We start from the raw sequence: 12,583 nt of genomic DNA, 5'->3' as shown, positions 1-12,583 counted from the left end.
GCTTAGGCTTGGTTACAAGTACTGACTGATGTTGTAGTGGCCAGGCTTAGGCTTGGTTACAAGTACTGACTGATGTTGTAGTGGCCAGACTTAGGCTTGGTTACAAGTACTGACTGATGTTGTAGTGGCCAGACTTAGGCTTGGTTACAAGTACTGACTGATGTTGTAGTGGCCAGGCTTAGGCTTGGTTACAAGTACTGACTGATGTTGTAGTGGCCAGACTTAGGCTTGGTTACAAGTACTGACTGATGTTGTAGTGGCCAGACTTAGGCTTGGTTACAAGTACTGACTGATGTTGTAGTGGCCAGGCTTAGGCTTGGTTACAAGTACTGACTGATGTTGTAGTGGCCAGACTTAGGCTTGGTTACAAGTACTGACTGATGTTGTAGTGGCCAGACTTAGGCTTGGTTACAAGTACTTCTGGCAGTTTGGGAGACACACAGATGATGATCAAACTAAATGTAAATTATGTGATCAGGCATATGGTCACTGTCTTGAACACTATGTGCTTAATTGTCCACTTATTGAGGAATACAGAGACAGACAGTATAATAACCTATGTGACATGTCAAGATATCTTATTAATGAAAATAAGATACCAGATATACTAAGCAAATTTCCTAAATTTGCTTGTAACAGATAAGTGAACTATAGATATGTAGATATAAATCCATATGTATTCCTGTTAACCCTTTGGGGCCTAGTTCCTAGGCCTTTTGTGTATCCATATGCTTTTGCGCTACCGTCCACAGGATGGATATGGGGTGCACAATAAACTAGCCACTTCGGTGGCAAAATCTAAAATCTAATCCTACTCACAGGTGAAAACAGACTTTCTTTTAGTCTACCATAAACCTACCTACAAGAACGATCTACATTTCCTCTCTCAGGATGACACCAGAACTAAAAGAGAAATATTTATAGACTTCTTTCTGAAAGCTTACAGAATTTCCAGTCCACAGTTGTTCGAGGAAGAATGTACATACATTACTCATTCCTTCAGTTCGCTACACTTCCCCTACACTTCATACGTGACTGCAGGAAACGTGCGGCACACATCCTCAACAAGATCAACAACAATCCAGTTGAAGGAAAACCTCCGAGTTACATCGTTTAAACCATACCACGGGTGGGGTTAGAACCAGCGATCAGAGAGTCTTAAAACTCCAGACCGACACATTAGCCACTGGGCCAGCTAGCCACAATATAGTATGGTTTGTTTGCAATCGTGTCATTACGGTTTCGTGAGTCAAGTTACATCTTTTACCCACCAGCGATTTTGCAACTAACCCTTCTAAAATTCTTGACAGAAAACTAGCTAAAATATCCACCAGCTCAACTATCAGAAACCGAGTACAGAAACCCAAGAATGTCTCTGACACGAGTGCAGGAGTATACACTATACCAGGTGGGGGCTGTGACAAAGAATACGTGGGGGAAACAACCAGATCTCTGGATATTAGGATCAAGGAACATAGGAACACTTATAACCATGATGACCTTAGAAATACAGGGACGATGTTGAACATGTCTCGAAATAAAGTGAGGCTAGAATGATCATTAGGGAAGAAGACTTGAGACGGTGAACGTGTATAGAGGCTGCCCTGATTGTTGGCAGTAACACTATCCATCAAAGGTGAAGTTACTCCACTCTTATGTTCTTAACATAAGGAGGAGCATTGTTCCAGGCCTACTGGCCCATGTTAGGCAAGTCCAAATCACCTGCTGGCCTAAGCTAGTCAAGTCCAACTCACACCCACTCGCGTATTTATCTAATATCCGTATATATTTATAATACATGAATTCTGTCAATGTAAAATAAAAATTCTTGTGGTTTATATATTCCTTATATTGGTATTAAAGGCTTGCCGAGGAGAGAACACAGACAAGGGTATAACACTGAAACCCAAGAAGAAAGGTCTGTCTGTTGAAACAGACTCTCTTACTCCAAAGAACATAGACCAAGAATATACCATACCAGTCTACGCAGATATGCTCATGATGTGGGCCTCATATCCAAGTTAGTATACACTGCATTTCAATAGAAACTGATGGTATATTTGGAAATAAACGGACATGTAAATAGGTACCAAAGTGTCAGACAGCTATTGTAAGTGGTTACGTAGGGAAGATATTGCAAGTGTAGTGTAATTATTATATTGTTGTATGGATAACTAGTGTATTAAACACTTGCCAGTAATCAATAATAACGCACATGTAGACAGAAACACTGAAGATTAATTGGTTGACTTCAACCCTCTTCTGGGATCCTCTTAAGCCCGAGGAATCCAGAAGGAGATCGAAATAAACAGACCAATTACTCTACCGTCTCCATATGGGTTATTATTAAGCATATTGTTGCATTTCTGTACTGTGTGTCTTTACAGACATGTTTGCCTTTAAATCCGGAAACAATGGGATGAACGGGAGTGTTTTCCTGCACTTTCTAGCCAAAGTCTTGCAGGAAGACTCCCACAAGGATGACTTAGCTACCATGCTGCTACGAGTTACAAGAGAAGTAGCCGTCCACTTCCAGTCCTACGTCCCCCAGAATTATTTTCTACATGAAAATAAGCAAGTCCCCCAGACTGTATCCACACTCATGCGTAAAGTTTACTTCCCTGATAATGTGAAGTGATGAGGAGGTTGATGAGTGTAACAGAGGTTTGGTAAGAGTGTAACGAGAAGAATGATGAGTATAACAAAGGTTACAAGTGTAATAAGAATGATGAGTATAACAAAGGTTACAAGTGTAATAAGAATGATGAGCATAACAAAGGTTAGAAGTGTAATAAGAATGATGAGTATAACAAAGGTTACAAGTGTAATTAGAATGATAAGTATAACAAAGGTTAGAAGTGTAATAAGAATGATGAGTATAACAAAGGTTACAAGTGTAATTAGAATGATAAGTATAACAAAGGTTAGAAGTGTAATAAGAATGATGAGTATAACAAAGGTTACAAGTGTAATTAGAATGATAAGTATAACAAAGGTTAGAAGTGTAATAAGAATGATGAGTATAACAAAGGTTACAAGTGTAATTAGAATGATAAGTATAACAAAGGTTACAAGTGTAATTAGAATGATAAGTATAACAAAGGTTACAAGTGTAATTAGAATGATAAGTATAACAAAGGTTACAAGTGTAATTAGAATGATGAGTATAACAAAGGTTACAAGTGTAATTAGAATGATAAGTATAACAAAGGTTACAAGTGTAATAAGAATGATGAGTATAACAAAGGTTACAAGTGTAATTAGAATGATAAGTATAACTAAGGTTACAATTGTAATAAGAATGATGAGCATAACAAAGGTTACAAGTGTAATAAGAATGATGAGCATAACAAAGGTTAAAAGTGTAATAAGAATGATTAGCATAACAAAGGTTACAAGTGTAATAAGAATGATGAGCATAACAAAGGTTACAAGTGTAATTAGAATGATAAGTATAACAAAGGTTACAAGTGTAATAAGAATGATGAGTATAACAAAGGTTACAAGTGTAATTAGAATGATAAGTATAACAAAGGTTACAAGTGTAATTAGAATGATAAGTATAACAAAGGTTACAAGTGTAATAAGAATGATGAGCATAACAAAGGTTACAAGTGTAATTAGAATGATAAGTATAACAAAGGTTACAAGTGTAATAAGAATGATGAGTATAACAAAGGTTACAAGTGTAATAAGAATGATGAGTATAACAAAGGTTACAAGTGTAATAAGAATGATGAACATAACAAAGGTTCCTGATCAGCCGGGCTGTGGCTCGTACGTTGGTTTGCGTGCAGCCAGCAGCAACAGCCTGGTTGATCAGGCGCTGATCCACCAGGAGGCCTGGTCACAGACCGGGCCGCGGGGGCGTTGACCCCCGAAACTCTCTCCAGGTAAACTCCAGAATGATGAGTATAACAAAGGTTACAAGTGTAATAAGAATGATGAGTATAACAAAGGTTACAAGTGTAATAAGAATGATGAGTATAACAAAGGTTACAAGTGTAATAAGAATGATGAGCATAACAAAGGTAACAAGTGTAATTAGAATGATGAACATAACAAAGGTTACAAGTGTAATAAGAATGATGAGCATAACAAAGATTACAAGTGTAATTAGAATGATGAACATAACAAAGGTTACAAGTGTAATAAGAATGATGAGCATAACAAAGGTAACAAGTGTAATTAGAATGATGAACATAACAAAGGTTACAAGTGTAATAAGAATGATGAGCATAACAAAGGTTACAAGTGTAATTAGAATGATGAACATAACAAAGGTTACAAGTGTAATAAGAATGATGAGCATAACAAAGGTAACAAGTGTAATTAGAATGATGAACATAACAAAGGTTACAAGTGTAATAAGAATGATGAGTATAACAAAGGTTACAAGTGTAATAAGAATGATGAGCATAACAAAGGTTACAAGTGTAATAAGAATGATGAGTATAACAAAGGTTACAAGTGTAATAAGAATGATGAGCATAACAAAGGTAACAAGTGTAATTAGAATGATGAACATAACAAAGGTTACAAGTGTAATAAGAATGATGAGCATAACAAAGGTTACAAGTGTAATTAGAATGATGAACATAACAAAGGTTACAAGTGTAATAAGAATGATGAGCATAACAAAGGTAACAAGTGTAATTAGAATGATGAACATAACAAAGGTTACAAGTGTAATAAGAATGATGAGTATAACAAAGGTTACAAGTGTAATAAGAATGATGAGCATAACAAAGGTTACAAGTGTAATAAGAATGATGAGTATAACAAAGGTTACAAGTGTAATAAGAATGATGAGTATTGTATAATAATGAAAGGTCTGATAAGAGTATAATGAGAATGATAAAATGCAATAATTTTGCTTAAACGAGTGTAAAACAAGCAGAGGTTTAACTAGAGTAGAATTATAGGGTTAATAAGAGTGCACTATAAGCGAGTACACTCTGAGGGAACTTAGATCTACCAACATTGTCAGTTGTATGATACAATCGAGATGTATTCTGTAAAAAACCAATGTATCTTGTATAACCTTTAAAATTGACCTATTGGAGAGTACATACAGGAGCTTGTGGTTTATATACTGCCTTGTGGTTTATATACTGTCTTGTGGTTTATATACTGCCTTGTGGTTTATATACTGTCTTGTGGTTTATATACTGCCTTGTGGTTTATATACTGCCTTGTGGTTTATATACTGCCTTGTGGTTTATATACTGCCTTGTGGTTTATATACTGTCTTGTGATTTATATACTACCTTGTGGTTTATAAACTGCCTTGTGGTTTATATACCACAAGCTGTTGCAGGATTTTAACCCAAATGTTAAAGTTGTTTATTTATCACCAAATATAACATGACTGATACTCTGACTAGATGAGGGAGCAACAAGGTCGCTTAAGTGTATACAGTGATTGTTATTATTATTATTATAATCAAGGGGAAGCGCTAAACCCGGAGGATTATACAGCGCCTGGGGGGGGGGATGTGGAAGGCATTCAGGCTTAATTCGGGGAACTGGAGCACAGATCCAATTTCCTAAATCAAGAGCCCCTCACCAACATCAAGGAACCTTCCTTGAGGTGTGTATACAGTGATACCTCAGTATATGACAGGCTACCAACTCAAACAATTATGTAAGTGTATTTTTGTAAGTGGTTTTGTAAGTGTACTTTTGGGGGTCTGAAATGGATTAATCTACTTTACATTATTCCCTATGGGAACAAATTCGTTCGGTGCTCGAACAGCCTTCTGGAATGAATTAAGGCTGTATACCGAGGAGCCACTGTATACACGCACACACAGTGGTGCAGACAATGCCTGCACTCACAGCTTTGAAGTGCCAGAGTTTGGGGCATAAATTCATCATTGCATGGGTATAGTGTACCCCATTCAACATTATTATGGGGTGGTGTTAAACCTGTAGGGATTATACAGTGCCTGTAGGGGGGATGAAAGGTATTCGGGGTCAGTTCAGCGAACTGGAGCACAGATTTAATTTCCTAGATCAAGACCCCCTGACTGGCATCAAGGAACCTCCTCTGGGGGGGGGGAGTTAACAATAAGTGAACTTATGGTCGGATGAGCCAAAATCTATTATTACAATCAAAAGTAATCGACCCACAAGGGTCATAGTCCAAAGTTCATTAAAACTCCACAGTGAAAATTTTTAACAGGTTTATTTTGAGAACCAACTTATCTTTAACTAACAATTTTGATCTCTATTTGATATCAAAGTATTAAATAAATGAAATAAAAAATTTTATTAGACAGTTTTATTACACATCGCAAAGTTCTGTACAAAGTTTATTTAAAAGTTTCTGAACTACAGCCTTTCCTCACTTAATGATGGAGTTCCATTCCTAAGACGCTGGTAAATGAATTCGTCACTAAGCGAGGAGCATAATATAATGGTAGTGAGTTTGTGTCAGCCATCTCTGATATTGATTAATGTCACCTTTGCACCATTTATAACATTTCTGGTATGTTTTAAATGTTTATACAGTAGTGTACTGTATACTGAAATAAACAGAATAGAGGAAATCAGCTCTAATACACATTACGTATTGAGAGCCCGTCGTAAGTCCGAGTCGTCGGTAAACGAGTACGTTGCTAAGTGAGGAGAGGCTGTAATGGCAATAGTTAGTAAAGTGGGGGTTAGTGAGGGGGAGGATAATAAAATCCTAATTAGTGCAATAGGTTAATTTCTATATTGCGAGGAGCTCTCAGCGAGGATGACAGTCAATATCAGTATGTCTGGCATTGAAGGAATGACATTATCAGTGCGTTTGGCATCGAGGGAATGACAGTATCAATGTGTCTGATACTGAAGGCATGGTAGTCAGTATCAATGTGTCTAGTACTGAAGGCATGGTAGTCAGTATCAATGTCTGGTACTGAAGGCATGGTAGTCAGTATCAATGTCTGGTACTGAAGGCATGGTAGTCAGTATCAATGTCTGGTACTGAAGGCATGGTAGTCAGTATCAATGTCTGGTACTGAAGGCATGGTAGTCAGTATCAATGTCTGGTACTGAAGGCATGGTAGTCAGTATCAATGTCTGGTACTGAAGGCATGGTAGTCAGTATCAATGTCTGGTACTGAAGGCATGGTAGTCAGTATCAATGTCTGGTACTGAAGGCATGGTAGTCAGTATCAATGTCTGGTACTGAAGGCATGGTAGTCAGTATCAATGTCTGGTACTGAAGGCATGGTAGTCAGTATCAATGTCTGGTACTGAAGGCATGGTAGTCAGTATCAATGTCTGGTACTGAAGGCATGGTAGTCAGTATCAATGTGTCTGGTACTGAAGGCATGGTAGTCAGTATCAATGTGTCTGGTACTGAAGGCATGGTAGTCAGTATCAATGTGTCTGGTACTGAAGGAATGGTAGTCAGCATCAGTGTGTCTGGTACTGAATTAATGGTAGTCAGCATCAGTGTGTCTGACACTGAAGGAATGGTAGTCAGTATCAGTGTGTCTGACACTGAAGGAATGGTAGTCAGTATCAGTGTGTCTGATACTGCATATGTTGCAGTATATCCTACATGTTTCTATTAATATGTGATAAACTGTAAATATCTGCTGGTAGACCTCTTATCAAAGACCTAGAGACCTTTATGTGGTATCCATGTGTAAGTTGTGTGTGGCCAATTCTGTAAACGCGAGAGGACGGTTCCCCATGTTTGATAGCCAGGGAACTAATCATGCTTTGAGGGAATATAATTTATTCTACAACTCAGATTAGTGCTGTTGATAGTGGGTTGGTCTCTGGGACAGTAGATGTCCTCGAATAACATCGTTTCGTTATAATGCTGATGAGAATCGAATGAAAACAAATTATTATGATATAAAAGTTCATAAAGTATACGACAACCATATGATAAGTGTTTCGTTTAAAGTTGCAGTTTCCAAGAGTCTATCGACTATGTTAAGTGAGGACTAACTACACTGAAGAGTAGTTGGAATAAGGCTGGCATATCATGGATAGTTGACCATGTTGATTTCTCTGAACCTGTGTGTGTCCTGGGACCCACCACAAAAAAAAAAGACGTACTCTTATATTTGCTAGAAATACTATACGACCTCTGTTCTTAGGTAGGCCACAGATGCAACTAATGTGACATTTTATTTTGGCAATGATATCATGTTTCAACTTCAAAGAAACAGTTGCCTACCTGTGTGTTTTATTTGTAATTTTTTGTTTGCATATCTTTAATGTTCATATATACATATAAGCAAAGAAAAATTATTGCCATTAGAGTTTAAAGTTAAGCTTGAGTTTGCCCAAAATGCTCTGCATAACCAGAGGCCTTATGCATGCCCAGCTAAATGTCACATGATACAAACACTATCACATGGAAATACGTATACCTTTGACTTCGTCTAATGTTCTGCTCTCTAGGAGCTTTCACCTAACATTTTATTGGTAATTCTACCATTGTTACTAATGACCACTGTCGCATATGGAGCATGGTGGGCAGGATGGTCCAAAAAATGAGCTTTCAATTTCTACTGTTTCCATTTCATGGGAAAATGACACGGGTTAAAATTTGAGCTCGACTGGATAACATTTAAGGGCGGCTCTCGAAGCTAAAAGATTTTTCTGGTATAATACTTGATGCAGTGAACATCCAAATACAGTGGACCCTCGAGTTTCGGCAGCATCGACTTTCATGAAATTCGACTTTCGGCAAGTTTTTTTGGCAAAATTTGGCCTCGAGTTTCGTGATTAGACTCGTGATTCGGCGACCGTCTGGTACCCGTCCGCCCATCACCGTGCACACCAAGCCAGTCTCCCACACCATTCACATTCAGTGTGCCATTGTTTACCAACATGTGACCATCACCCTGCGGGTTCATACATAATAATCCATTGTTTTTTGTGATTGCAACTGCTAAATAAGTCACCATGGGCCCAAGGAAAGCTAGTGCAAGCCCTCTGGTAAAGAAAGTGAGGAACACGATCGAATTCAAGAAGGAAATCATTGAAAAATATGAGAGTGGAGTGCATGTTACAGAGCTTGCCAGGATGTATGGCAAACCCCATTCAACCACTGAAAAGCTGCAAGAGCTTCATCTGCAACAGCAACAGATCACAGCTCAGGAAACTGCTGCAGAGGAGGAGGAAGAGAGATGGAGGAAGGTGCATTCTTCAAAGATTAAGGACATTTGTGCAAAGTGGACTGAAGTGCAAACATTTATGGATGAACTTCACCCTAACAAAGCTGTTGCAGGCCGTATTGGCAACATGTACAATGACAGTGTTGTGTCCCACTTCAGACAAATCTTAAAGAAACACCAGAAACAGAGCTCTCTGGACAGATAATTTGTCCGACAGGGTTGCAGTGACTCTCAAGTTGTTCCCAGTGTCTTTAAAAAACAAAAAAGGGAAGTAACCCCAGATAAGGACTTGATACCTGAAGTCCTAATGGAAGGAGACTCTCCTTCCAAACAATAGTGTACACCTTCCTCCTATCCCCTCCTCCCGTCTTCCATCCACCCAGAAGTCTTCAGTAAAGGTAAGTGTAATGTTATTACTATTTTTTATATGCATGTACTTGATTTCTCATTGTTTTCAGTATGTAAATCTTTGTAATAATGTTGGTAGAATTACCGACAATATGTAAAGTAAAAGGACACAAGTGCAACTAATGTGACATTTTATTGTGGCAACGTTTCGCTCTCCAGGAGCTTTGTCAAGCCGATACAAACAGTATATGGACACAGAGGGTATATAAAGGCTCAGAGTGAGGTGCAATACTAGTGAGGTACCATTTCGATGTTCATTAGTGGTAGTAGTAGTAGTAGTGACAAAAGTTGTAGTAGTAGTAGTAATACAATATGGTAGAGCAATTAATTCGTACATGAGTAAAAGGATATAAAAGCTATTACTTGGGTAACATAAAAATAGGTTGTACAAATATAGACTGGATAGAGAAGGCCTGTTTCAGTGTTCACTCTCTGTAATGTGCTTTGTGTAGTATAACAGGAGAGACTATGTGATGGCAGGGTTTACTGTTTTCAGGAGGATTCTCGCTAAGACTTCGGAGATGGTGAAGCTGCCGTTGTTTTGTTCAATTGTATTCGAAACTGCGATCAGTGCTGATTCGAGGCACTTTCGTCTGCGGGAATTAGTTTCTTTGATCACTAATTGGGCGTCCCTGAATTTCATGAGATGATTGGTGGAATTTCGGTGTTGTACACAGGCGTTGTTCAAGTTATCGTTCCTACATGAGTAAATGTGTTCATTGAGGCGGGTGTCGAGGTTTCTTGCTGTTTCACCTACATAAATCTTGTCGCAGCCTCCACAGGGTATAGTGTAAACCCCTGCATTGACTGGTTCGTGGTGCTTTGATTTTGTCCTGGTTAGATCCTTTATTGAGGTGTTAGAAGCGATGGCGACTCTGGTGTTAGCTTGTGAAAGTACTTTAGAAACGTTCAGTGCAACCTGGCTGTTGGGAAGAATTATAACTTTGTTGGGAGTGGTGTTGGTGCGTGGAGAATTAATGATCTGAAGAGCTCTTTTGCAGTCTTTGATGAAAAAGGAAGGAAAATGTAACTCAGTGAAGGTTTGGTGAATGTATGTACATTCCTCATCAAGAAACTCAGGACTACAAATTCGGTATGCTCTTAGGAAAAACCCGATGATGATGCCTCTTTTGGTCTTGGTATCTTGACTGGAATAGAAGTGTGTGAGATAATTTTTATTGGTAGGTTTCCGATAAACTTGAAATCTTAGGTTGTTGTCTACTTTGTGAATGAGGATGTCGAGGAAAGGTAGCTTGTCATTGGACTCTTCTTCTAGTGTAAACTGGATCGCCGGTTCAACTGTGTTGAGCCTTGTCTGAAGATTCCGTATATCAAAACGTTTGGGAGTTATTACGAGGACGTCGTCCACGTAACATAACCAAGTGATGCTTGAAGGGATGATGTTTGCGAAGTGTTCGGACTCTAGGTGTTCCATGTATAAGTTGGCTAGGACGGCACTGATGGGAGACCCCATTCCCATGCCGTAGGTTTGTTTGTAGAGCTTGTTATTGAAAGAAAAACAGTTGAAATTAACACAGAGTTCAATCAAATCAACAAAATCTCCGGGAGGTAGAGGAAGATTAAGGTCCTGATTAACTTTACGTCGTAGAACCTCGATGGCTTTTGTGGTAGGTACTTTTGTGAAGTGGGAAGTCACGTCCAAACTGCTTAGTTTCTTGTTACGGATGGAGAGGTTGCGGATGCGGTTGAGAAGGTCGCCTGAGTGTTTAAGATGAGCGGGGCTGATGGTCCCCAGAAGGCAGGAAAGATGTTTGGCAAGAACTCCCGGCTAGTTTATGTGGAGCACTGCCTATACCTGATGTGATTGGTCTGAGAGGAATATTGTGTTTATGGGTCTTGGGTAAACCATACATGTGTGCTGGTTTAGGGTTGCTTGGTAACAAGTACAGAAGTTTCTTCCCTTCTCTAGTGTGTTTGAGTATTTGTCTGGTTTGTATAAAAATCTTTGGTGAGTGTCTCCCACTGTTGAGTGCTGATGGGTTCGTATGTAGACTGATCACTCAAAAGGTCCATCATTTTAGTGTTGTAGTCACTGGTGTTGAGTATGACGACTCCACCTCCTTTGTCGGCGGTGGTGACGATAATGTTGGGGTCGTTGGCGAGGTCCTTAAGGGCAGTGATGTATCGTCTAGGAAGATTGGAAGAAGGTGGTTCACATAAAGCTGCAGTGAGAAGGCCCTGTATATAGCCCTTCTGGAAGTTGCTGTCACTGTGTCTATGGTTCCTGGCAACTAGATTGAGTTGATAGTTAGGTTTGCATATGTTGGTGATAAATTTGAGTCCCAGACTCAGTGCTTGTTTCTCGTAGTCAGTTAAGGTGTGTGATGATAAGTTGTTTATCAGGGATTCGCATCCCATTTCCTTCCATCAACTGTTAGTGCAGAGGTACTGAAGTTTGCGATTGAGTTTGATCTTCTGTTGGAGGTTGGCTGTGGTGACTGTGCTGAGAATATGCTCAGCAGTGTGTTGGTCAATCTGAAGATTGGCCCTCAAATTTTCATCAAAGACTGCAAGAAAAGAGCTCTTCAGATCATTAATTCTCCACGCACCAACACCACTCCCAACAAAGTTATAATTCTTCCCAACAGCCAGGTTGCACTGAACGTTTCTAAAGTACTTTCACAAGCTAACGCCAGAGTCGCCATCGCTTCTAACACTTCAATAAAGGATCTAACCAGGACAAAATCAAAGCACCACGAACAGTCAATGTAGGGGTTTACACTAAACCCTGTGGAGGCTGTGACAAGATTTATGTAGGTGAAACAGCAAGAAACCTCGACACCCGCCTCAATGAACACATTTACGCATGTAGGAACGATAACTTGAACAACGCCTGTGTACAACACCGAAATTCCACCAATCATCTCATGAAATTCAGGGACGCCCAATTAGTGATCAAAGAAACTAATTTCTGCAGACGAAAGTGCCTCGAATCAGCACTGATCGCAGTTTCGAATACAATTAAACAAAACAACGGCAGCTTCACCATCTCTGAAGTCTTAGCGAGAATCCTCCTGAAA

General features: G+C 39.1%; 1 protein-coding gene across 1 annotated transcript in view; it reads left to right on the top strand.

Annotated features, from left to right (window-relative positions):
• The window catches only part of LOC128701046 (caspase-1), a 65,676-nt gene extending 59,400 nt beyond the window's left edge, over positions 1–6,276 (top strand). The window contains 2 exon segments of the mRNA XM_070080008.1: positions 1,864–2,020; positions 2,388–6,276. Of these exon segments, the coding sequence (XP_069936109.1) occupies positions 1,864–2,020; positions 2,388–2,638 (408 nt within the window). The 3' untranslated portion in view covers positions 2,639–6,276.
• Positions 6,277–12,583: the final 6,307 nt, after the last annotated feature.

This window comes from Cherax quadricarinatus, unplaced genomic scaffold (genome assembly GCF_038502225.1).
Source record: "Cherax quadricarinatus isolate ZL_2023a unplaced genomic scaffold, ASM3850222v1 Contig75, whole genome shotgun sequence".
Taxonomy (NCBI): Eukaryota; Metazoa; Arthropoda; class Malacostraca; order Decapoda; family Parastacidae; genus Cherax; species Cherax quadricarinatus.
This window is presented reverse-complemented; position numbering and strand designations above follow the sequence as displayed.